This window comes from Eubalaena glacialis, chromosome 2, assembly GCF_028564815.1.
Source record: "Eubalaena glacialis isolate mEubGla1 chromosome 2, mEubGla1.1.hap2.+ XY, whole genome shotgun sequence".
NCBI classification, from domain to species: domain Eukaryota; kingdom Metazoa; phylum Chordata; class Mammalia; order Artiodactyla; family Balaenidae; genus Eubalaena; species Eubalaena glacialis.
In genome coordinates this window covers 37,128,660-37,156,631 of record NC_083717.1, presented here as the reverse complement: position 1 = coordinate 37,156,631, position 27,972 = coordinate 37,128,660, and the positions used below count along the sequence as shown (strand labels likewise).

At 40.9% G+C, this 27,972-nt stretch overlaps 1 protein-coding gene across 4 annotated transcripts in view; it reads left to right on the top strand.

Annotated features, from left to right (window-relative positions):
* PDE8A (phosphodiesterase 8A) overlaps positions 1–27,972 on the top strand; it is a 124,607-nt gene that overhangs the window by 78,129 nt on the left and 18,506 nt on the right. For 3 of the 4 annotated variants that reach the window (XM_061179881.1, XM_061179880.1, XM_061179879.1), the window contains 3 exons: positions 1,457–1,589; positions 4,215–4,382; positions 23,210–23,339. In XM_061179881.1, coding sequence (XP_061035864.1) covers positions 1,457–1,589; positions 4,215–4,382; positions 23,210–23,339 — 431 coding nt within the window. Of the gene's footprint in view, positions 1–1,456; positions 1,590–4,214; positions 4,383–23,209; positions 23,340–24,422; positions 25,998–27,972 lie in introns of those variants that run through there. The other variant, XM_061179883.1, reaches the window with a different exon arrangement.

Here is a 27,972-nt window from a genome sequence, read left to right as displayed (position 1 = left end):
AATTTTATTAAGATATAATTCATGTACTCCACAGTTCACCCGTTTAAAGTGTACAGTGGTTTTTCGTATATTCAGAGTTGTGTGACCATCACTACAATCGAAATTTAGAACATTTCCATCACCCTGCCAAAGAACCTTGAGCTCATTAGCAGTCTCTCCCCATTCCCCCCTCAACTCCCACAGCTCTAGGTCTACTTTCCCTCTCCATAGATTTGCCAGTTCTGCACATTTCATATAAATGGAAGCATCCCCAATATGTGTCTTTTGTGTCTGGTTTCTTTCACTTAGCACGATGTTTTCAAGGTTCAGTTCCTTTGTGTCTTGACATTCCAAGACGACAAAGTATAAGGCTGACACCTCAAGAGACCCAGAGAAGCTGTCACCTTACATCTCTGCCTGGAGGACTCCACTCTGCCCAGCAGACGTCTCGTCATTGTCTCTGTTCACACGTCACTTCTTTGCGGAAGCCTTCCCTGACCCCTCACATTAATTATTCAGTCCCAAGTTCCTTCGTTTGCCTGATTCTGGTTTGACTCTTAAGGGCTGTAAGATCACAGTGTCATATGTCTTCACTTCCTTACTGTGCCCTCAGTGTCTAGTGTGGGGCCTGATAACTGTTAGGTGGAAAAAGTGATCTGTCATGAGGAACACTTACCAATTTGGATTTTTAAGGAAGACTTTTAAACTTTTAAGGGATTTTTAAAAAAACTCCCTTTTGCCATGTTTTAGAATTTCATATGTGGACTTAAAGTTGGTTTTATTCATAGTTGCCTGTATATACATCAGTTATCTCTGGAAAAATTCACAAGACCCTGATAACTTTGGTTGTCTCCAGGGAAGAGAACAGGGTAGCTGGGGCTGAATGGAGATTGCAGTTTATACTCTTTGTACCTTTTGAATTTTTAATTATATCATTTCCATCCTCAAAAAATAAAAATTTTAAAGTAATTAAATAAAAACAAAGGCTGGAGGAAGAGGTATCAAGTATGCCCTGTGATTCTCTCAGCTTTCAGAAGGTCTGCCCTCTGCGTTTCTGGGCACTAAAATTATTGGGTCTCAAGGTTCCTCTGTGTAGGGTACATTCTTCATAACCCAGACCTCCGTCTTCATTCAGAGAGCTGGCTTTGGTCACCCCTCCTGCATTCCATCATTTTTTATCTTAAGAACTATGTGCTTTTTACTTCAGAACGACAACACCATGAACATTGTGTCTATAGTCTTACCCATAAGCTTCTGATTTTAACTTCTGTTTAGGTTCCCCTTGCTAACAGCAATCTAGGCAGTAAAACCTTTAACTTCCACATTCTTTTAAAGTATGCCCTGCCACTGACTTCCAGTGCATTAGAATTTTAGCCACAGTGGACATGTGTCCTAGATAATAGGTTGTTTTCAGGAGCATCTGTCTGGTCTGGATCCGTAATCGGCAGCAGCCTCTCTCATTTGTTGTCTGAAACAGGAATGACTACCGGACGCTGCGCCAGAGTATTATCGACATGGTCTTAGCCACAGAAATGACAAAGCACTTTGAGCACGTCAACAAATTTGTCAACAGCATCAACAAGCCCTTGGCAGCATTAGAGGAAGATGGGGTAAGCGAGCTGATTGCAAAGGGAGCCTGTGTTTGGGGCCCTTATTCCTATGTGTTGTGGGGAAGCATGGGCCTAGGATATCACGAGTGTTAACATTACCCCCATTGGGCTCACTGAATTTAATTTCCATTGGTTAAAAAGTTAAAGTACAAAAACTTGGCAGGAAAAAAAAATAGGATATACAAAAATAGATATGAAAACTCTGAAGGGAGGGTCAGGTTTTAGATAAACTACCTTTAGATGGGTGGCCCATTCCTGCGCCCTTTCTCAACAATTGCCCCCTTCCCCTCTTCTTGAGCATTTTGGGGTCAGTTGGAGCCCATGAGGTCTCTCACCAGCCACGCCCTGCTGTGCATATTCTGTGGTAGCAGCAGCTGTCCTCTGTTGGTCTGTGTCAGGGGAGGGTGGGGTTGGGAAGGATTCTGTATTTGGACCACAAGGGTGACATTATCGTTGCTCCTCATTTTTGGATTTGAGGCATGGAGTCCAGAACAACTTCCTGGCAAGGAGAACATTAAACCTTTCCCCAGGCAGGAGACCACAGCTGAGGAAGCAGACCAATCTGAGTTCTCATCCTAGTTCTCCTTCACCATTTCCTTGTCTGTAGAATGGGCATAATAGACCTCAAGGCATAGGACTGATGGGCATGGCACAAGGTAGGCACTTAATAAATGGTATCTGTTATACTAGATTCGTGGTGAGAGCAGCACCTAGAGAACATGCTCTTCTCATGAACCCTCCTCTGAGGCCCACGTGCCTGCCCTACCACCTACCCCATGTGCACTGAACATCTCGGCACCAGCTCACAGCCTTTTCCACAGTCCTCCTCCCCAGCGCCTGTCACCACGCACAGGGATGACTTATCCTCAGGCTAGGATGACAGCTCCTTGAATTCTAACTCTACTTCTGCAACTCATTTGTTAGGCCATGGCTTTTGACTATCCCTGGCTTTCTAGCTTATTACCCTTCACACTTGTTCCTGTTTCACCTGATTTGAAACCTGTTGAGAACTCTGCTCCCTTCACCCTTCCCTGTTCTCCAGTTTGTCAGTCTGCCTTTGACTTCACTCCCTTTCCAAGGACTTGCAGAGCAGAGGCACCCACACCAGCCTCTTTTATTGACTCATGCCCTGCCATCCTGGAGAGGGCCGGTTATTGCCTGGGCTACTGCTCCTGGCTGACCCCATTCCCACAGAAAGAAGTCTTTCTACATACCTCGTAGACTTGGTTTCCTCCATCTATTCTGGAAAGTTCCCAGACTTAGCTGAGTCTTCCATTCCACTTGACAGTCACGTTTCTCATCTCTGTTGTTGGTACTTGGAGTTACTTCTGAGAGACTGGAAATGAGTATCCAGTGGGTCAGAGCAGGGACAAAGTATCATGAAAGAAAATAGTTTCCAGCTGGCAGTACTGTAGTCACACACCTGAAGAGAGAAGGGTCAGCACAAACCTGGTTGGCAGTGGGAAACAAGGAGAACTACTGAGGACACTCCCACTGTCCACTCTGGCACTCTTCAGGTGACTAGGCAGCCTAGGCTGAGGATGCCTCCTACCCATCTTGATGGTAGATCTGTCCCCACTGAGATAGGATCATCAGGCCTTCTTAGACTACTGTGACTACTCACAGAAATCACATGACTGACTCCTTTGGAAAGTTGCCTGATGGGCACAGAATCAGAATGAGGAGATGCTTGCTCATGTCTTTTACCATGTTCTTTGCCCCAGTACTCCCTCTTCCAATCTGAATTTGCTTCAGGGGGCCAATAAGCAGAGAGTCCCTCACACCATGGATTGAGATTCCATATCCAGAGGGGCTCCTTGTGAATCAGATAGCATGTGGTACTGTGAATAGACAGAATCCAGGACTAAAGGTAGAACTTATGTTCTTATCCTGGCTCAGCTGGGTAGCTTTGGATAAGTTTCTTCACCTCTCAGAGTCCCAGTGTTCTCATCTGTAAGATGTAATAGTAAATAATACTGATTTTCATGCCTACCACAGGACCTTTTTGTGAGTGCAGACCAAAAGAGAATGACTAAGTCCTCTGTACACCATAAAATGTTAGGGCAGTGTTTAGGAAGTATCACTATATCTGACACAGTCTTGGTACATGGACAGCTAGTTCCCAAGATCATACCTCTCACAAAGCTAGGTGATTGGAGATTGGCGTGTGAGAAGCAGAGCCCCTGGTAGACTACAAGATGCTTTGTTATGAGGGCGGAGAAATCTTTTATTTTTCAGTTCACTCTGTTTTTTAGTGAATATAATAAAAGATAAAGCCAGTCTTTGAGTGCTTACCAAGGGAGCATGATAGAACAGAAAGAAAAGGTAACTGTGAGAAATAGAGTGAGAGGAAGAGCCAAAAAGAAGAGGAAAGGCAGATATGCCAACCTCCAGCGCTACCCTCTACTTCTGTGTCCTGCTGGAATCTTACTAGGCCTTGGTTTTCCCGTTTGTAGAGTAAGGGGCCAAGCTCAATCCGCAGAGTATCCTCAGCACTGTTTTGTGAGATCCTAACTTCTAGATCCTGGGCAGTGCCTTATTGTGGTTACAGTGGGACCACAGGAGTAAAACAGCTTGGTACCTGGGGACCCATTTTGATTGCTTTGAATTCCACTTATGTTTTAGGAAACTGATAAAAATCAAGAAGCCATAATCACTATGCTCAGAACTCCAGACAACCGCAGTTTGATCAAACGAATGCTGATTAAGTGTGCTGATGTGTCCAATCCCTGCCGACCCCTGGAGCAGTGCATTGAGTGGGCCGCACGTATCTCAGAAGAATATTTTTCTCAGGTAAGATGCAGCTTCTTAATTCCTTAAGTACAAGAGAGAGAAACACCATAAGGACCATAAGAAGTAATGGACTTAAAAACTAGGAAGTAGAGTTCTAAATGAAAGTCTGTCCTTGAAGAACATAGCCTGTATTACAGGCTTACTGGTTATAATTCTATTAGTTTTCCCTTGTCTGAAAATGTATTTTATTTTGCCTTCATTCTTGCCAGATATTTTCACTGGATATTTGACATTTTCTCCTAATAGTACTTTAAAGATGTTAATTACACTGTTGTCTGCCCTTCATAGTTTCTCTGGGTAGGAAAAATTTCTTATGAGGCAGAAAAAAAATTAGAAAATATAGTGGCTAAAATTTTTCCAAATTTAGTGAAAGATACATACATACAGATTTAAGAAACCCAACAAATCCTAACCCATGCCCAGGCATGTCATAGTTAAGCAGCTACAAGCCAAAGATACAGAAAAAATTTTGAAACCACCCAGAGAAAAATGATAGATTACTTATAAAGAGAACAGTGATTCTCATCTTTTATAAATTCATGTCAGAAACTGTGAAGGCCAGAAGACACTGTGGAACAACATCTTTAAAATGCTGTTAGGAGAAAACTGTCACCCTAGAATTCTGTATCCAATGAAAATATCCTTCAAGAATGAAGGCAAAAGAAACACATTGTCAGACAAGGAAAAGATAACAGAATTCATCACCAGTAAACCTGCAATATAAGAAATGCTAAAGGAAGTTCTTAAGGCTGAAAGGAAATGATACTGGATATAAACTTGGATCTTTAGGAAGGAATGAAAAGCACCAAAAACGGTAACTAGCAAAACCACAATGAAATATCACCTCATATCTGTTAGAATGGCTATTATCAAAAAGATAAGAAATAACAAGTGTTGTCAAGGATATGGAGAAAAGAGAGCCCTTGTGCATTGTTGGTGGGAATGTAAATTGGTGCCGCTGGTATGGAGGTTCCTCAAAAAATTAAAAATAGAACTACCCTATAATCCAGCAATTCTACTTCTGGGTATTTATCCAAAGAAAACAAAAACACTGACCCCAAAAGCTGTACACACCCCCATGTTCATTGCAGCATTATTTACAATAGCCAAGTTGGAAACAACCTAAACATCTACTGATGGGTCAGTGGGTAAGAAGATGTGGGTGTATGTGTGTTGTGTGTGTGTGTGTATATGTGTGTGTGTGTGTGTGTGTGTGTATATATATATATATATATACACACACACACACACACGCATGCAATATTATTTAGCTGTTAAAAAAGAATGAACTCTTGCCATGGACCTTAAGGGGTTTATGCTAAGCGAAAAAGACAAATACCATATGATCTTACTTATATGTGGAATCTTACAGAGAACAGATTGGTGGTTGCCAGATGAGTGAGTTGGGGTGCAAAATTGGTGAAGGGAGTCAAAAGGTACAAACTCCTAGTTATAAAGTAAATAAGTCATGGGGTTATAATGTACAACATGGCAACTGTAGTTAATACAGTACTGCATATTTGAAGGTTGCTAAGAGAGTAGATGTTAAAAGTTATTACCAGAAAAAAATTCTGTAACTATATATGGTGACAGATGTTAACTAGGTTTATTGTGGTGATCATTTTGCAATATATGCAAATATTGAATCATTATGTCATACACCTGAAACTAATATAGTGTTGTATGTCAATTATAACTAAATAAAAATAAAAAGACAAAACACTTTAAAAAATGGTAAACAGCTGGGTAACTATAAAAGATTTTTTCCTCCTTTTAATTTCTCTAAATACATAGAACTATTTTAAGCACAAATTATAACATTGCATTGTAGAGGATAAAATAATTGAAATCATACAGAATATGTTCTCCAGCCACAGTGGAATTAAATCAGAAATCAGTAACAGTAAGGTATCTAGGTAAACACTGAATATTTGGAAATTTACAACACATTCCTAAATATCCATAGGTCAGATAAAGGAAATTAGAAAATATATAGAATTAAATGTTAATGAAAGTATATTAAAATTGTGGGATGCAGCTAAAAGTGATTAGAGGGACATTTATAATTAGAGAAAAAGCCCTAAAGTTAATGACTTAGATTTCTCTTTAAGAAACTAGAAAAAGAAGACAAAGTAAACCCAAAGTAAGTAAGAAAGAAATAATAAATGTAAGAGCAAAAAATGAGGAAATAGAAAACAGACAGTAGAAAAAAATTATAGGAGACAAGATGGTGGAGTAGAAGGACTTGAGCGCATCTTCTCTTACGAAAACACAAAAATCACAACTGACTGCTTAACAACCATCAACAAAAAAAGACTGGAACCTACCAAAAAAGATATTCTACATCCAAAGACAAAGAAAAAGCCACAATGAGATGGTAGGAGGGGCACTTTCACAATATAATCAAATCCCATACCCACCAGGTGGGCGACCCACAAACTGGAAAATATATATCGTAGAGGCTCTCCAACAGGAGTGAGAGTTCTAAACCCCACATCAGGCTCCCCAGCCTAGGGGTCTGGCATCAGGAGGAGGAGCCCCCAGAACATTTGACTTTGAAGGCCAGTGGGGCTTGAGTGCAGGAGCTCCACAGGACTGGGGGAAACAGACTCCACTCTCAGAGGGCACACACAAGGTTTCACATCCACTGGAACCCAGGGCAAAGCAGTGACTCCATATGAGCTTGGGCCAGACCTACCTGTGGGTCTTGGAGGGTCTCCTGAGGAGATGGGGGTCAGCTGTGGCCTACTGCCAGGGCAAGGACACTGGCGGCAGAGGCCCCTACGGGATATTCCTTGGTGTGAGCTCTCCTGGAGGTCGCCATTTTGGCACTGAGACCTGGCCCCACCCAACAGCCTGCAGGATCCAGTGCTGGGATGCCTCAGGCCAAACTACCAACAGGGTGGGAACACAGCCCCAGCCATCAACAGACAGGCTGCCTAAAGTCGTCCTGAGCTCACATCCACCTCTAGACACACCCCTTGACATGGCCCTGCCCATCAGAGGGACAAGATCCAGCTCCACCCACAAGTGGGCAGACACCAGTCCCTCCCATGAAGAAACCTGCACAAGCCCCTGGACCAACTTCACCCACCAGGGGGCAGACGCCAGAAGCAAGAAGAACTACAGCCCTGCAGCCCAAGGAACGGAGCCCACAAACACAGAAAGTTAGACAAAATGAGATGGCAGAGACAACGGAACAAGATAAAACCCTGGAAGAACAACTAAGTGAAGCGGAGATAGGCAATCTGCCTGAAAAAGAATTCAGAATAACAATAGTAAAGATGATCCAAGATCATGGAAAAAGAATGGAGGCACAGACTGAGAAGATACAAGAAATGTTTAACAAAGAGCTAGAAGATATAAAGAACAAACAGAGATGAACAATACAATAACTGAAATGAAAAATACAGTAGAAGGAATCAACAGCAGAATAAATGAGGTAGTAGAACAAATAAGGGAGCTGGAAAACAGGTTGGTGGAAATCACTGCTGCGGAACAGAAAAGAGAAGAAACAATGAAAAGAAATGAAGACAATCTCAGAGACCTCTGGGACAACATTAAATGCACCAAAATTCACATTATAGGGGTCCCAGAAGGAGAAGAGAGAGAAAGGGCCTGAGAAAATATTTGAAGAGATAATAACCAAAAACTTCCGTAACACAGGAAAGGAAACACTCACTCAAGTCCAGGAAGCGCACAGAGTCCCATACAGGATAAACCCAAGGAGGAACACACTGAGACACATATTAATAAAATTGACAAAAATTAAAGAAAGAGAAAAGCAACAAATAGCATACAAGGGAATCCCCAATTTTTCAGCAGAAATTCTGCAGGCCAGAAGAGAGGGGCAAGATATATTTAAAGTGATGAAAGGGAAAAACCTACAACCAAGAATACTCTACCCAGCAATGCTCTCATTCAGATTTGATGGAGAAATCAAAAGCTTTACAGACAAGCAAAAGCTAAGAGAATTCAGTACCACCAAACCAGCTTTACAACAAATGCTAAAGGAACTTCTCTATGTGGAAAAGAAAAAGTCACAACTAGAAACAAGAAAATTACAAATGGGAGAGCTCACCAATAAAGGCAAACATACAGTAAAGGTAGGGAATCATCCACACACAAATATGATATCAAAACCAGCAAAGAGGCTTTGAGGAGAGTACAAACACAGGATATTGGAAATCCATTTGAAATTAAGAGACCAGCAACTTAAAACAATCTTGTATATATATATAGATGGCTATATCAAAACATCATGGTAACCGCAAACCAAAAAACTACCATAGATAGATAAACAAAAAAGAAAAAGCAATCCAAACACAATACTAAAGATGGCCATCAAATCACAAGAGAACAAAAGAGGTAGGGAAGAAAAAAGACCTACGAAAACAAATCTAAAACAGTTAACATACATATCGATAATTACCTTAAATGTAAATGGATTAAATGCTCCAACCAAAAGACATAGACTGGCTGAATGGTTACAGAAACAAGACCCCTATATATGCTATCTACAAGAGACCCACTTCAGATCTAGGGACACATACAGACTGGAAAGTGAGGAGATGGAAAAAGGTATTCTATGCAAATGGAAATCAAAAGAAAGCTGGAGTAGCAATACTCATATCAGACAAAATAGACTTTAAAGACTGTTATAAGAGACAAAGAAGGACACTACAAAATGCTCAAGGGATCAATCCAAGAAGAAGATATAATACTTGTAAATATATATGCACCCAACATAGGAGCACTTCAATATATAAGGCAAATTGCTAACAGCCATAAAAGGAGAAATCGACAGTAACACAATAATAGTGAGGGACTTTAACACCCCACTTACATCACTGGACAGATTATCCAGACAGAAAATCAGTAAGGAAACACAGGCCTTAAATGACATATTAGAGCAGATGGACTTAATCGATATTTATAGAGCATTCCATCCAAAAGCAGCAGAATACCCATTCTTCTCAAGTGCACATGGAAATTTTCCAGGATAGATCACATGCTGGGCTATAGAGCAAGCCTCAGTAAATTTAAGAAAACTGAAATCATATCAAGCATCTTTTCCGACCACAAGGCTATAAGATTAGAAATCAACTACAAGAAATAAAAACTAAAGAACACAAACACGTGGAGGCCAAACAATATGTTACTAAACAACCAATGGATCACTGATGAGATCAAAGAGGAAATCAAAAAATACCTAGAGACAAATGAAAACGAAAGCATGACAATCCAAAACCTATGGGACATAGCTAAAGAAGTTCTAAGAGGGAATTTTATAGCTATACAATCTTACCTCAGGAAACAAGAAAAAAATCTCAAGTAAACAACCTAACCTTACACCTAAAGCAACTAGAGAAAGAAGAACAAACAAAACCCAAAGTTAGTAGAGGGAAAGAAATCACAAAGATCAGAGCAGAAATAAATGAAATAGAAACGAAGAAAACAGAAAAAAATCAATGACACTAAAAGCTGGTTCTGTGAAAAGATAAACAAAATTGATAAACCTTTTTCTTGACAAAACTCATCAAGAAAAAAAGGGAGAGGGCTCAAATTGATAAAATTAGAAATGAAAAAGGAGAAGTTACAACTGATGACACAGAAATACAAAGGATCATAAGAGACTACTACAGGCAATCATATGCCAATAAACTGGACAACCTAGAAGAAATGGACAAATGCTTAGAAAGGTACAACCTTCCAAGACTGAACCAGGAAGAAATAGAAAATATGAACAGAGCAATCACAAGTACTGAAATTGAAACTGTGATTAAAAAACTCCCAACAAACAAAAGTCCAGGACCAGATGGCTTCACAGGCGAATTCTATCAAACATTTAGATGAGAGTTAACACCTATCCTTCTGAAACTATTCCAAAACATTGCAGAGGAAGGAACACTCCCAAACTCATTCTATGAGGCCACCATTACCCTGATACCGAAACCAGACAAAGATACCACAAAAAAAGGAAATTACAGACCAATATCACTGATGAACATACATGCAAAAATCCTCAACAAAATACTAGCAAACCGAATCCAACAATACATTAAAAGGATGATACACTATGATCAAGTGGGTTTTATCCTGGGGATGCAAGGATTCTTCAATATCTGCAAATCAATCAGTGTGATACACCACATTAACAAGTTGAGGAATAAAAACCATGTGATCATCTCAATAGATGGCAGTAAAAGCTTCTGAGAAAATTCAACACCCATTTATGATAAATAAGTCTCCAGAAAGTGGGCAAAGAGGGAACCTACTGCAACATAATAAAGGCCATGTATGACAAACCCACAGCTAACACCATACTGAATGGTGAAAAGCTGAAAGCATTTCCTCTCAGATCAGGAACAAGACAACGATGTGCACTCTTGCCACTTTTATTCAAGGTAGTTTTGGAAGTCCTAGCCACAGCAATCAGAGAAGAAAAAGAAATGAAAAGAATCCAAATTGGAAAAGAAGAAGTAAAACTGTCACTGTTTGCAAATGACATGTTACTATACATAGAAAATCCTGAAGATGCTACCAGTAAACTACTAGGGCTCATCAATGAACTCGGTAAAATTGCAGGATACAAAATTAACACACAGAAATCTCTTGCATTCCTATACACTAACAACAAAAGATCAGAAAGAGAAATTAAGGAAACAATCCCATTCACCATTGCAACAGAAAGAATAAAATACCTAGGAATAAACCTACCTAAGGGGGGGGTAAAAGACCTGTATGTACTCCGAAAACTATAAGACACTGATGAAAGAAATCAAAGGTGACACAAACAGATGGATAGATATACCATGTTCTTGGATTGGAAGAATCAATATTGTCAAAATGACTATACTGCCCAAGGCAATCTATAGATTCACTGTAATCTGTATCAAATTACCAGTGGCATTTTTCACAGAACTAGAACAAAAAATTTTGAAATCTGTATGGAAACACAAAAGACCCTGAATAGACAAAGCAATCCTGAGAAGGAAAAAGGGAGCTGGAGGAATCAGGCTCCCTGACATCAGACTATATTACAAACCTACAGTCATCAAAGCATTATGGTTCTGGCACAGAAATAGAAATATAGATCAATGGAACAGGATAAAAAGCCCAGAAATAAACCCACGCACCTATGGTCCTTAATCTACAACAAAGGAGGCAAGAATATACAATGAAGAAAAGACAGTCTCTTCAATAAGTGGTGCTGTGAAAACTGGACAGCTACCTGTAAAAGAATGAAATTAAAACATTCTTTAACCCCATACACAAAAATAAACTCAAAATGGATTAAAGACCTAAATGTAAGACCAGATACTATAAAACTCTTAGAGGAAAACATAGGCAGAACACTCTTTGACATAAATTGCAGCAATATCTTTTTCGATCCACCTCCTAGAGTAATGAAAATAAAAACAAAAATAAGCAAATGGGATCTAATTAAACTTAAAAGCTTTTGCACAGCAAAGGAATCCATAAACAAAACGAAAAGACAACCCACAGAATCAGAGAAAATTTTTGCAAACAAAGCAACTGACAAGGGATTAATCTCCAAAATATACAAACAGCTCATGCAGCTCTATATCAAAAAAACAAACAACCCAATCAAAAAATAGGCAGATCTAAATAGACATTTCTCCAAAGAAGACATACAGATGGCCAAAAAGGACATGAAAAGATGCTCATCATCACTAGTTGTTAGAGAAATGCAAATCAGAACTACCATGCGGTACTACCTCGCACCAGTCAGAATGGCCATCGTCAAAAAGTCTACAAACACGGGTTTCCCTGGTGGCGCAGTTGTTAGGAATCTGCCTGCCAGTGCAGGGGACACGGGTTTGAGCCCTGGTCCAGGAATATCCCACATACTGCGGAGCAACTTAGCCCGTGCGCCACAGCTACTGAGCCTGCGCTCTAAAGCCCGTGAGCCACAACTACTGAAGCCCGTGCACCTAGAGCCCATGCTCTGCAACAAGAGAAGCCACTGCAATAAGAAGCCCACATGCAGCAATGAAGACCCAACTCAGCCAAAAATAAATAAAATAAATTTATATTAAAAAAAAGAAGTCTACAAACAATAAATGCTGGAGAGGGTGTGGAGAAAAGGGAACCCTCCTGCACTGTTGGTGGGAATGTAAATTGTTACAACCACCATGGAGAACAGTATGGAGGTTCCTTAAAAAGCTAAAGCTAGAACTACCACATGATCCCGAAATCCCACTCCTGGGCATATAGCTGAAGAAAACCATAATCTGAAAGGATACGTGCACCCTAGTGTTCCTTGCAGCACTATTTACAATAGCCAAGACATGGAAGCAACCTAAATGTCCATCAACAGAGGAATGGATAAAGAAATGGATAAAGAAAATGTGGCACATATATACAGTGGAATATTACTCAGCAATTAAAAAAAAAAGAATGAAATAATGCCATTTGCAGTAACATGGATGGACCTAGAGGTTATCATACTAAGTGAAGTAACTCAGAGAAAGACAAATATCATATGATATCACTTCTATGTGGAATCTAAAAAAAATGATAAAAATGAACTTATTTACAAAACAGAAACAGACTCACAGACTTCAAAAACAAACCTGTGGTTACCAAAGGGGAAACATGGTGGGGAGGGATAAATTAGGAGTTTGGGATTAACAGATACACACTACTATATATAAAATAGATAATCAACAAGGACCTGTATATAACACAGGGAACTCTACTCAATATTCTATAATAACCTATATGGGAAAAGAATCTGAAAAAGAATGGACATATGTATATGTATAACTGAATCACTTTGCTATATACCTGAAACTAACACAACATTGTAAATCAACTATATTCCAATATAAAATAAAAATTAATAATTTAAAAAATAAAAAATTACAAAGCCAAAAGTTGATTCTTTGACAGAATTAACAAAATTGGTGAATACCTAGCTGGAATAATCAAGAGGAAAGAGGGAATGCAAATTACCAGTATCAGGAATGAAAGTATTGTCATTTGACAATGACAAGAAATAACAAATTCTTGTCAAATTGACAAGAATAAATTTGACAAATGAAATGGATGAATTCCTTGAAAATTATAATTTACCAAAACACACAGGATTAAGCAATAACCTTAGAAGCCCCGCAGTAAAGAAATTCTGTCAAAATGTTTTATTTAAAGATTTTTTTCACAAAGAAAACTCTAAATGGTTTCATTGAAGAAGTCTATCAAACACTTAAGAAATAATGCTAGTCTTACAAATTATATGAGAAAATAGAGGTGAGAACACTTTTCAACTCATTTTATGAAGCCATTATTATCCTGATATGTAATCTGACAAAGACAGTACCAGGCAGTTCATAATCCTCATGAACATAGATGCAGAGGTACTTAATTGAACAGTATATAAAGAGCGTTAATATATCACTAAATAGAGTTATCCCCCAAAATGCAAGGTTGGTTTAATATCAGAAAAATCAATTATTATAATTCACGATACTAATTAAAGGAGAAAAACCATATGATTATTTCAGTAGATGGAGAAAAAGCATTTGACAAAATTCAGCATCCATTCATCGTAAAAAAATTTTAGCAAACAGGGAATAGAACTTATTTTTAAAAGGGTATCTACAAAAACTTATAGCTATCATTGTATTTAATGGTGAAATATTAAATACATTTTTCTTAAGATTGGAAACAAGGGAAGGGTACCCATTCTATTCTATTCCATCCGTGTATTTGTTATCTTTATGCCAATACCACACTGACTTGATTATTGTTAACTTCTGAAGCCAAATAGTATAAACTGTTCAACTTTTTCAAATTTGCTTTGTTTATACAAGGTCCTTCACCTTTCCATATAAACTTTAGAAGGAAATATTAAATACATTTTCTTTAAGATTGGAAACAAGGCAAAAGGGTACCCATTCGGACTCCTTTTATCCAACATTTTATTGGCAGTCCTAGCCATTGCAACAAGGCAAGGGAAATAAAGATGTACAAAGAACAGAAAGTAAGACATAAATTTGTTTCTATTTGCAGATGACATGATTCTTTTTAATGTTGAAAACTCTAAGGAGTGTACAAAACAATTACTAACATTAGTAAGTGGAAATTATTTAGCAAGGTTATAGGACACAAGCTCATTATACAAAGTCAGTTGTATTATTTGGTGTACTAGATGCAGACAATGGGAAAATGAAACTAAAAACCCAGTCCCATTTACAATAGCAATAAAAAACAAAAATTACTTAGGATAAATTTAACAAAAGAAGACCAGTTCCTTACACTGAAAACCACAAAACATTACTGAGAAAGAACACTTCAATAAATGGAGAGGTGTACCATGTCCACAGATTGGAAGGCTCAATGTTGTTAAAATACAGTTCTTTCCAAATCAGTGTATAGATTCAGTGCAGTCCCAATCAGAATCCCAGCAGTTTTTTGGGTAAAAATTGACAAACTGATTCTAAAATTTATATGGAAAGCTGAAGGACCTTGAATAAACAACACAAACTTGAAAAAGTTGGACGATTTATACTATTTGACTTCAGAACTTACAATAACCAAGCTGGTGTGATACTGGCATAAAGATAACAAATACATTGATGGGACACAATAGAAATCCCAGAAATAGGCCACATTTATACAATCAGTGGGGAAAGGAAAATTTTTTTCAGCAAGTGGTGTTGGATAGAGATATCCAAAAAAAAATGAACCACAACTCCTACCTCATTCCGTGGAGAAATATCAGTTCACAGTGGATCATAGACCTAAATACAAAAGTTTTAGAGAAAACATAGGAGAATATACTCAATTAATTGGAATGGGATAGATGTTTCTTAGGTACAGAAAACAGCAACCATAAAAAGAAAATTTGGTGAGAACCAAAATTCAGAAATTATTCTCATCTAAACACAGCTAAGAAAATGAACAGGGAAGGCACACTGGAAGAAAATATACACAAATCATATCTGACAAAGGACTGTATTCAGGATATATAAAGAACTCAATAATAAGCCAAACCACCTAATTAAAAATACCAATTTTTTAAAAAGATTATTTATTTATTTATTTTTAATTAATTAATTAATTTATTTATGGCTGTGTTGGGTCTTTGTTGCTGCACGTGGGCTTTCTCTAGTTGTGGCGAGTGGGGGCTACTCTTCACTGTGGTACGCAGGCTTCTCATTGCAGTGGCTTCTTGTTGCAGATCACGGGCTCTAGGCACGCAGCCTTCAGTTAGTTGTGGCACGTGGGCCCTAGAGCACAGGCTCAGTAGTTGTGGCGCACGGGCTTAGTTGCTCCACAGCATGTGGGATCTTCCCAGACCAGGGCTCGAACCCATGTCTCCTGCATTGGCAGGTGGATTCTTAACCACTGTGCCACCAAGGAAGTCCAAAAATACCAAATATTTTAACAGACACTTCACAAAAGATATATGAAAATGTGCTGAACATCATTAGTAATCAGGGAAATGCAAATTAAAACAACAATGAAATACCACTACACATCCACTAGGATGGCTAAAAATTAAAAAGACTGACAACAAAATGTTTGTGAAGATATGGAGCAACAAATTTATTCATCAGTGTAAAATGTGTAAAATGCTCATCACACAGTGATGATTTGTAAAATCATCGTCACTTTGGGAAGCAGTTTATCAAAGGTTTTGTTTGTTTCACTGTGGTAAAACAAAATTACCATTTTAGATGATCATGGTTTTTTCTTTCATTCTTTTAATGTGGTGTATTACATCAATTGATTTCAGATGCTGAATCATCCTTATATTGCAGGACTAAAATCCCACTTGGTCATGGTGTATGATCCTTTAATATGCTACTGAATTCTGTTTGCTAGTATTTTGTTGAGGGTTTTTGCATCAGTATTCATAAGGGATATCAGTCTGTAGTTTTCTTGTGTCTTTGTCAGGCTTTGGTATCTGAGCAATGCTGGCCTCATTGATTGAGTTAGGAAGTATTCTCTTCAAATTTTTGGAAGTGTTTGAGAAGGATTGGTGTTAATTGTATTGAAGAGCTTGGTAGAATTCACAGGTGAAGCCATCTGGTCCTGAGCTTTTCTTTGTTGGGAGGTTTTTTATTACTAACTGAATATCCTTACTAGTTACAGGTCTATTCAGATTCTCTCTTTCTTCATAATTGAGCCTTAGTAGGTTGTGTGGGTAGGAATTTGTACATTTCATCTAGATTATCCAGTTTGTTGGCATACAGTTGCTCATGGCACTTCCTTATAATCCTTTTATTTTTGTAAAATCAATAGTAATGTCCCTACTTCCATTTCCGATTTCAGTAATTGGAATCTTTCTTTTTTCTTAGTCAGTCTAGCTAAAGTTTTTTCAATTTTGTTGATCTTTTCAAGGAACCAACTTTTGGTTTTGTTGATTTTCTCTATTTTTCTATTCTCCATTTTTCTTATCTCTGCTCTAGTCTATTCCTTCCTTTTGCTAGCTTTGGGTTTAGTTTGTTCTTTTTCTAGTTCCTTAAGGTATAAAATTAGGTTGTTGATTTAAGAGCTTTCTTCTTTTTTAACATAGGCATTTACAGCTATAAATTTCCCTCTTAGCACTGCTTTTACTGCATTCCATACCTTTCCATATGTTGTGTTTTCATTTTTATTTGTCTCTAGGTATCTTAAAATTTCCCTTCTGATTTCTTCTTTGACCCTTTGGTTGAGAGTGTATTGTTTAATTTCCACTTTCAGTTTACTTTCTGTTGTTGATTTCCAGTTTCATTACACTGTTATTGGAAAAGGTACTTTGTATGATTTTGATCTTTTAAAATTCATTGACTTGTTTTGTGGCCTAACATATATTCTATCCTGGAGAATGTTCCATTTGCACTTGAGAAAAATACGTATTCTGTTTTTGGGTGAATGTTCTCTATGTCTGTTGGGTCCAATTGGTTAACAGTGTTGTTAAGTCCTTAATTCCTTATTGATCTGGCTGTTCTGGCCATTATTCAAAGTGTGTTATTGCAGTCTCCAACTATTATTGTAGAAGTGTCTGTTTCTCCCTTCAATTCTGTCAATGTTTTCTTCATATATTTTGGAACTCCAATTGTTTGGTGCATATGTGCTTATAATTGTTAAATCTTCTTGGTGAACTGACCCATTTATTAATAATGTCCTTTGTCTCTTGGAACCATTTTTGACATAAAGTCTTTTTTGTCTGATATTAACAAAGCCACCTCAGCTTTCTTTTGGTTATCTGCATGGAATATCTTTTTCCATCCTTTCACTTTCAACCTATGTCCTGGTATCTAATGTGAGTTTTTGTAGACAAAATATAGTTGGATCATGTGTTTTATCCATTCTGCCAGCTGTGCCTTTTGATTGGGGAGTTTAATCCATTTACATTTAAAATAATTACTGACAGAGAAGGACATACTTTTGCCACTTTGTCTTAGGCATGTCTTATAGCTTTTTTGTCCCTCATTTTTTCCATTACCGCCTTTGTGTTTGATTTTTTTGTAGCACCATGTTTGATCCACTTCTCATTTCCTTTGCAGATATTCTATGGGTAACTTTTTGTACGGTTACCATAGAAATTACATTATAACATCCTGAAGTTCTAGCAGTTTAAGTTGATACCAACCTATATTTCAGTTTTATACACAAACTCCTATACAGCTGTTTCTCCACCCCACTTTCTTTTTTTTTTTTAAATAAATTTATTTTTTGGCTGCATTGGGTTTTCGTCGCTGGGCATGGGCTTTCTCTAGTTGCGGTGAGCGGGAGCTACTCTTCATTGTGGTGCGTGGTCTTCTCATTGCGGTGGCTTCTCGTTGCAGAGCATGGGCTCTAGGTGCGTGGGCTTCAGTAGTTGTGGCACATGGGTTCAGTAGTTGTGGCTCAAGGGCTGTAGAGTGCAGGCTCAGTAGTTGTGGTGCACAGGCTTAGTTGCTCCGCGGCATGTGGGATCTTCCCAGACCAAGGGCTCAAACCCATGCCCCCTGCATTGGCAGGCGGATTCTTAACTACTGCGCCACCAAGGAAGTCCCCCACTTTGTTCTTGATGTCACAAATAATGTGTTTATATATTGTGTGCCTATTAACACAGATTTGTAATTTTTATGCACTTGTCTTTTAAATCCTGTAGAAAATAAAAAGTGGAATTTCAAGCCAAAGTTGCAATAATACTCTTTTTCATATGTGCTTATGTATTTACCTTTACTGGAGATCTTTATATCTTTATATGACTTTAAGTTGCCATCTAGCTTCCTTTCATTTCAACCTGAAAAGACTCCCTTTATCATTTCTTGTAGGCTAGATCTAGTGGTAATGAATTTTCTCTGCTTTTGTTTATCTGGAAATGTCTTCATTTCTTCCTCATTTTTGAAGGACCATTCTGCCAGATATAGAATTCTGGGTTGACAGGTTTTTTTCTTTTAGCCCCTTACGTAATTATCCCAGTGCCCACCGGCCTCCAAGGTTTCTGCTGAGAAATCAGCTGATCATCTTATTGAGACTGTCTTCTCATGTGTATGTGATGAGTCATTTTCCTCTTGCTGCTTTCAAGATTCTCACTTTGTCTTGGCTTTTGACAGTTTGGTTATAATGTGTTTCAATATGGTTGTTTTGGGGTTTATCCTACTTGGAGTTGTTTACCTTCTTGGATTTGTAGATTTGTGTTTTTCTTCAAATTATGGCAGTTACGGGCTATTATTTCTTCCTCTTTTTTTTGAATTTTTTTTTTTATAAAGCAGGTTCTTATTAGTTATCTATTTTATACGTATTGGTGTACATATGGTCAATCCCAATCTCCGAGTTCATCCCACCACCACCATCCACGCCCCCGCTTTCCCCCCTTGGTATCCATACGTTTGTTCTCTACATCTGTGTCTCTATTTCTGCCTTGCAAACTGGTTCATCTGTACCATTTTTCTAGATTCCACATATATGCATTAACATATGATATTTGTTTTTCTCTTCCTGACTTACTTCACTCTGTATGACAGTCTCTAGGTCCATCCACGTCTCTGCAAATGACCCAATTTCGTTCCTTTTTATGGCTGAGTAATATTCCATTGTATATATGTACGACATCTTCTTTATTCATTCGTCTGTCAGTGGGCATTTAGGTTGCTTCCATGACCTGGCTATTGTAAATAGTGCTGCAGTGAACATTGGGGTGCATGTGTCTTTTTGAATTATGGTTTTCTCTGGGTATATGCCCAGTGGGCTATTATTTCTTCAAATAATCTCTGCTCCTTTTTTTTTTTTCTCTTTTCTCTTTCCTACACTCTGATAATGCATGTATTTGTCTGTTTGAGGTTGTCCTGTAAATTACTTAGGGTATTGTCACTTTTATTTATTTTTCTTTCTCCTCTTCAGACTTGATAATTTCAAATGTCCTATCTATCTTCAAATTTATTGATTCTTTCTTCTGCCTGCTCAGATCTGCTGTTGAACCCCTCTAGTGAATTTTTCAATTCACTTTTTGTGTTTTTCAGCTCCAGAATTGTTATTCGGCTCTTCTTTATAATTTCTGTCTCTTTATTGATACTCTCATTTTGTTCATATATCATTTTCCTGATTTCCTTTAGCATTTAATCCATGTTTTCTTTCTTTTAGCACTAGTGCATATTTAAGATAGTTGTTTTAAAGTCTTTAATAAATCATTGCGGGTACCTCTTTAGGGATGGTTTCTGCCAATTTATTTTCTTCTTTTGAATGGGTTATGTTTTTCTGTTTCTTTGGCCTTGTGATTTTTTTTGTTGTTGAAAATTGGACATTTGAAAAAACAGCCACCTCTCCCAGTCTTTGCACTTTGGCTCTGTGCCAGGACAGTCTTTCACTAATTATCTGGGCATGTTCTGAGTCTTGGGATTAGCCCAACATGAAAGCTTACGGTCTCTTCAGGTCTTTTCTGAGCATGTCTTGCCCGAGACATTTCCCCTCTATATACAGCTGCTTTTGAATATCTTAATTTCCCCAAGAGGCTTTTCCTTGGGGCCTTAAATGGTGCATTTGTTTGTCTCCACCTGTAATCTCTTACCCCAGGCATCTGTGTGTCTGTCATCTCCATGCAGCTTTCCCAGGCAGTAACCATTGCTTTTCCACCTGAGAGCTGGATTAGGTGAAATAGAGGCTAGTCCTTTAGACAAACTCCAGACAGGTTAGAATGTTGCAAATAAGGTCAGCTCTACACTCCTTCCAGTTCGATTTAAACAGTTGAGAGCTGGGCTGCTGTCTCATCTGGACCAAGACTGTGCTAGGGAGGAGTGGGGCAAGGGTGAGTAAAAATACCATGACACTTCCTACCATTTTGAAAATGACTTTTTCTTGATTGGAGATTCACTTGGTTACTGTAGAATCTTTGACTGTCTCCCAGGCATGGAGATCTCATTGGTGGCCTAGAAGTGGGGGCATGGGCACGGAGGACCTCATTGGCAAACAGTGGTCTTCAAAAGAGAATAAGGGCCTGAGAAGCTCCATGTACCTGTCACATTGGGCCAAAGAGAAGAAATACAAGCATGAGCATTTTCATTGACCTTTAACAAGTCAACTGCTTCCATGTGGAGGGGAGGGCAGGCCTAGAGTGCAGCACCAACAGAAAAGCCTCTGGAGCCATGAACTGCTGAGCTCAGTGAGCCTCTGCTATGGCTTTCCCAAGAGAGCTGGTTCATTATCCAGCACGACCAGGGGGCAGTGCCAGGAGAGCACCCACCCTGTGGTACTGCTCTCTGAGCCAGACAGGCCAGTGGGCTGTGAACCTGAGGCTATTCCTGCACCCTCCGCCCCTTCCTATACACACCAGGGCAGAGACTCATGTAGAGCTAACCCTGCAATTTTCTGCGACAGCACTGGGGGATGGGGCTGCCGGCCTGTGGCCTAACAGCAGAGGCTTCACCAGCCAGCAGAGGCCAAGACTTGTCAATATTCCCTACTTAGTCTCTTCCCAGAGCACCCTCACCCTACCTTCCACACCTCCTGGAGTGTGCTCCTGGCCGGACAACTGCTGTAGATAGCCTCTGCCCTGCCTCTCAGGGCTCCCTGGCCTGTACAATCCTAGTCAAGCGTGTGCGACTTGGCTCCCTGGCCTGGAGCAGCAGGGGCTCTTACTGCTGGCTTCTGCCCTGACCCATAGTCTAGCACCATCCACCTGAACACAGGGAGCACAGGCCTCTCTTAGCCCTGTCCCCAGCACCCTCAACACCCACCTAGCATAAGTACATCTCTGCAGTACATCTCTGCAGCACGGTGCTAGGTACAGTCCCTCCTAGGAAAACCCCCAAAGGTTACCTGCTGCCCTCAAGTGGAGATTCCATGTTGAGAGCTGTAGTGAGTCATTGTCACTTCCAGGGAAAGTCACCTGCCGTTAGCTGTGGGGCCTAGTTCTTCCAGTGGCTTGGGCCTCGGATCTATCCACCTTTGTGCAGGGCAAGGTGACTTCTAACCAGTCCCTGCAGCCCTGCTGGTGATTGCCAGGCCTCGGCAAAGACAGCAGAATAGAAGTGGAACAGAACAGGGGAGGCAGCTCCTGGCCAGTTGTCAAGAACAACAAGGGGGACTGGCCCAGTTTGCCCTGTGGGAACAGTTACAGGGGTAAGAGTTGGAGGGACAGGCCCTCAGCCCCAAGAGTAGGTTTTCTTTTGGTCTTGCTGAACACCTGAATTCTTGTCCCAGTGTTGGCCGCTCAAGAAATGTCCTCCACTCTCCCACAGTCCCAGATGGCCCACAGAGCTCAGCCACCAGAGCTTCTGGCAGATGGCCGAGCACACCACATACCTCCTGTCCTCAGCCCTTGCTCTCACTGACCGGCCCTCCAGAGGCCACGACTGGTCAAAAAGTTATCTCATCCCAGGATCGCCACCCCTTCTGTCATCTTCTCACTATGCCTGGCCCAACAGGGCAGCCTGCCCGGACCATCAGGAACAATGATCCAGGTGCCTCTGAGGACAGCTGTGCCTTCCAGAGCCAGAGGATGGCTCCAGCCCTTCTAGCCAGGCCCGCCCCGGCCTTGCTTGGTCTTACACTCAGTCCCCCTCATCCTGCCCCTCGCGTGACCATCTGCTTAACTCTCAGCCCTGGTTGCCTGCTCCAGCAGGGACCTCTCGGTGATTCTAATCGCACCCTCAAACCCTCTGAGTTCCCACCTCGTTCCAGGAAGACCCACTGCTTCATCGTCACCCTCCAGGCATCCCCTCATCCTTTTCTCCAGGACCCTTTGATTAAAGCAACCTTATGAATAAAAAGAACAAGAAACTCCTTTATATCTTTCAAGATATACTTGCCTTTCCCCCCAGGATCTTAATTATATTTTCAGTTTTTTACAAATCTTTCTGGAATCCTGAAGATGTTCTGGAAGCGTTTATCAAAGTACATAAAAACTCTTCATCCCAGAGCTCTTTTTTACCTCAAGCATGTTCAGAACTTTTTCAAATAAAATAATTTGGCCCAAGATGAGAAGCAGCCACTTGTCCCTTCTCTGTGAAGGGGGCTGTTTCTCACTCACCATTGCCGCTCTGGATCAGGCCCTTGAAACGCCTGCCGGCTGGGAGGATGGCTGAGCTGACTAGTGTGCTCATGCACTGCAGGTACCGTTTGCAATCTTACCTCAGGAGCTTCAGCAAGAGGTTTCCAGGTGTTGAAAATGTGGGTTGGGTTGGGGTGTCCTTGGTGCCTCTGGCATAGAGCAGTCCCCATCGGGGACAACATGGCAGATCCGGGTTGTTGGCTGGTGCTGTGATCGGCTTCTCCCCACGAGCACTCTGGGCTGCCAGGAGAGGCTTTTGGCAGAGGGGTTGCTCCTGATGGGGAGTGGAGCCAGATACTGGAGTCTCGTAATTCTGGCATTTTCTGCTTTGCAGACTGATGAAGAGAAACGACAGGACTTGCCTGTGGTGATGCCAGTTTTTGACAGAAATACCTGCAGCATCCCCAAATCCCAAATCTCTTTCATTGACTACTTCATCACAGACATGTTTGCTGCTTGGGACGGTAAGAACGCTTTGAGCATATTTCCCTCATTAATGGGGAACTGCATGTTAAGTAGTGCATAGTGTAGTTTTTGACTGTAGAATATGTTTGGGTGCTCAGACTTTGAAGAAGGGCTGAGAAGCAGTGAGCTGACACCGAGGGCCGTGAGGGCGGGGTGCTCTCTGCACTCTTCCTCCTCAACTGCCCCTGGCCCCAGGGGCTAGACGTTGTTGTGCCAGGTTCATAGATGAGAGGAGTGAACTTGGGGCTGCACAGCCGGTGGTGGAGAGCCCAGGATTCAGAAACGCTTATGTTGACTCCAAACCCCACATCGTTCTGTGGGAGCCCTTTTGCCATCTGCTCCCCAGCTTCTCCCGCCTCACTTGGTAGCCGACCCGAGAGCAGGCTGGTCTCTGACGGGTACACGTCCCTCTTCTTTAACCTTAAGTGCATGCAGAGGAGCCTGTCACGTAAAGGACTCTCAGGGAAGGGGCCCCACTAATACTCCCTGTCCAGATCCATGGGCAGGAGACGAACCCCCATCTCAGGGTGCTGGGAGGTGGGGGAAGGACTCAGATGGTGGAAAGAGCTGCAGCTTTGGGGCCAGACTGCAGGCTCCGCAGCTCCCTGAGTCCAGATTCATGGCCTCTCCTGGCCCCATTTTCTTCGTATGTAAAATGACTTGCTCCCCACTCAGGCCCTAGGGGATGTGCTGCAGGTGGAAGATGACGGTATAAACGGCCGGGGGGGGGGGGGCGGCAGGGAGCAGGGAGACACACCCAGGAGAGCCAGTCAGGGCCTGGCTCCTGGCACCCTGGGCCCAAAGGTGCTGATCAAATGGTGAGTATGCAGATGAGTCCTCCTTCTGCTTCATCTACCAGTTGTCAGCTCACCAGGTGGTTACAGAGGAGCTGCTGGCACTGAGCACAGGACTTGGCTTTAGTTCATTCCGGCCGCTGGGTTTGCTGTGTCTGCTGAGCACTGTGCAGTTGTCTACTCCTATCTGTCCCTCTTCCGTAAAATGCTCTCTCCTTAGAAAGCCTCAAAGTCTAAATTTACTGAGGCTGTGAAAGGGTATATCACAGTGCCATCTTTTTTCTCCAGCCTTTGTAGACCTGCCTGAGTTAATGCAGCATCTTGACAACAATTTTAAATACTGGAAGGGACTGGACGAAATGAAGCTGCGGAGCCTCCGCCCACCTCCTGAATAGTGGGCGACACTGCCTGGGGCCCTGACACTGTGTCCCTCCAGTCACTTGGGATTCCTGAGGGCAGTCAGAGTTCCGTGGTCCTTTCGTCCCCCGGTCTGCAGAGCCTGTAAGAGCACACAGGGACGTCAGCAACCTTCTGTAGCCACCATCTGATGCCATTGCCATAAAGTGAGACTTAGTCCACTCAAGGTACCTGGGCCTGCTGCGAGGGCTCTTCAGAAAGTCACGTGAGAACCACGGTTTGCATTCATGTCCGTTAAAACATGAGCTCGGTGGGGCTTCCCTGGTGGTGCAGTGGTTGAGAATCTGCCTGCCAATGCAGGGGACACGGGTTCGAGCCCTGGTCTGGGAAGATCCCACATGCCGCGGAGCAACTAGGCCCGTGAGCCACAACTACTGAGCCTGCGCGTCTGGAGCCTGTGCTCCGCAACAAGAGAGGCCGTGACAGTGAGAGGCCCACACACCGCGATGACGAGTGGCCCTCGCTTGCCGCAACTGGAGAAAGCCCTCGCACAGAAACGAAGACCCAACAAAGCCAAAAATAAATAAATAAATTTAAAATGTCCCCATTCCTCTACCTTTAAAAAAAAAAAAAAAAATAACATGAGCTCTGAGCTTGGGACTGCCCCCGCAAAGGATGGTGATGGATTTCCTGCCAGTGACAGAGTGTCTTATTGCAGTTTCTCTCAGTTATGTTCAGCACTTAAGAACAGCTAATGGCAATCGGATCTTTTTTCACATCATAGAAGGTGCAATGACTTCTTTTTTAAAATTGAACAGAAAATGCAGACAAAGAAATTTTGAAGTTGATTATTAATATCAATTATTAAAATGTTTTATTTATTTTATTAGAAGTTCAATATTTTCTATGAATTTAAAAATACTTCAAAGCCAAAGCCAACTTTAAATGCCATGACCAAATTTACATGATTCATATTCATTAAATATGTATTACTTCATGTACAGACATTTTCATAATGCAAATTTAAAATATAAAATGACACATTTTTACTGCACTATAGAAATATTTGTGTATGTTAAACTTTTCGGATTGATGCTAATTGGGAAAAGCTGTTTTGTGGGTGGGTCTGATTCTAGAAGCACTCAACGAGAAGGGCTCCTGTACAGCAACCAGAGCTCAGAAACTGCTCTAGTTGTCTGACGGGCTCTGCAGGTGACTCCCCAAAGTGAAAGAAACTAGGACTTCACACTTTTTTCCTAAAATTTTATAATTGAATTTCCAAAAGTCTGCCTTATTTTATACAGTGTTTCTATGAAATATTCTCCATAAAAACAGAGAAAATGCAGTATTTAGTGAATTGACATTTTATAACCAATCTGTTTTCATCTGCATTTTGCTTCCTGAAATTTATAAAGGTTCTGTATCTTCACATTTTTAACAAAAGTAGTACCATAAAAAATGACACATGATGACATGTCAAAGCGCTTGCCGTTTCCTTTTAAACTTGTATGTTTTTTTGTTCTAGATAAAAATGAAATTAAACTATTTGTTTTTAAGACAACATGTGCCACCTCTTCTTTGAAGTTTTATATTACTTAAAATACTTTTTTTTTCTCCCTGTAAATAAAGAAGATACTTTATTTTACAGAAAAGATGAATGGTTAAATGACTTTTCCAGGGTCACAAAGGGCCAGGTGAATATGTTGACAAATTCTCAGAAATACCTTAATTAATTCACCAGTTGGTACCCATTCAGAGAGATCATGCACCCTGGAGGGCTCTCAGGGATGGGTCCTGGGTACCTGATGCCCATTCAGAGATGTCAGGGCACTCTGGAGGTCTGACAAGGCCAGCCCCTCAGGGGTCTCTTTGTCTAAAGAAACAAAGGCCCCTTTTCCCTGTGTGGAGACATGTGACCTAAGTTGATAACTGTGGACTGATGTGGGAAGAAAGCCCTCTCCGCTCCTCTAGGTGCCAGGAAGGAAAAGGAAATGATCCCACAAGGAACTCAACCATCATGAGGCAGAGACAGAAAAATCAGGAGACTTTAAGATAAGTATCTTAACATGTTTGAAGAGGTACAAGAAGCAATAGAAACCATAAGGTAAACCAAAGTAGTTTTGAAAAAAAAAAAAAAAAAAAGATTTGAAAAAGAACCAAAGAGACATTCTAGGTATGAAGGATACAGTCATCAAAACAAATGGAGGGACTTCCCTGGTGGTCCAGTGGCTAAGACTCCACTCTCCCAATACAGGGTACCCGGGTTCCATCCCTGATCAGGGAGCTAGATCCCCCATGCATACCGCAACTAAGAGCCACATGCCACAACTAAAGAGCCCACATGCCACAACTAAAAGATCCCTCATGCCACACCTAAGACCAGCACAGCCAAATAAATAAATGTTTTTGTTTTTTTTTTTTTAAAAAGGAAAACTTCTGTACAGGTTTAACAGAAAACCAGACATAACTAAAGAGAGAATTAGTAAATTGGAAGACTTAAGGAAATGATTCAGCATGCAGCACAGAGATTAAAAATGGAAAATGTGAAAACGAAGTTAGTTAAAATATGGAGGATAGAATGAAATGCTTCAAAATGTGTTGAAATTAGGTGATCTAGAGGGGAGAAGAAATGGGGAGAAGCACTATCCAGAGAAAGCCTGAGAGTCTATATATTTACAGGGCACATCAAATCCCAAGTAGGAGGAATAAACAACACAGTGAAACTGCAGAGCATTGAGCTCCAAGAGTAAAAGCTGTGAGAGAAGACAGATGACTTACAAAGGAACTAGTGTTAGACTGCCATCAGACTTCTTCTCATGTGCAACAACCAAAACACAAAGGAGTGATACACTTCGGAAAAAACTGCTGGAAGATAATAATTCTTTAACATGAGTTCAGAAAGAAGAGGTAGCGTATAGAAAGCAGTGGTAAACAGACATTGGAAAACATCCAGACAAAACTAAGCAGGTATATACTGAGTGGGGGAAAAAATAACAGCAAGAACCGGGTCACATTCTGAGGTTCCAGGGTATCTGAATTTTGGGGGACACTATCCAGCCCATTACAGACGGTGATATCCATCTTGTGCACACACTCTTGTTCTTAGCTGCTTGCTCTGATGAAGCAAGCTGCTGTGTTGCGAGCTGCCCCATGGAGAGGCCTAATACATGGCAAGGAAGCGAGGGCAGCCTCCAGCCCACAGCCACCATGGAACTGAGTCATGTGCCAGCAACCACAGGAGTGTGTTAGAAGCAGATTCTGCCACAGCCAGGTCTTCAGATGAGGCCACAGCTCCAGCAGACACATTGATCACAACCTTATGAGAGACCTTGAGCCAGAGGACCCAACTCAGCCACACCTGGGTTCCTACCCATAGAAACTGTTGAGAGGGTAAACGCTGTTTTATGCCAGTAAACTTTACGGTAATTTGTTACAGGGTAACAACTAACACATACAATACACAGCAGTTAAAAAGAATGAA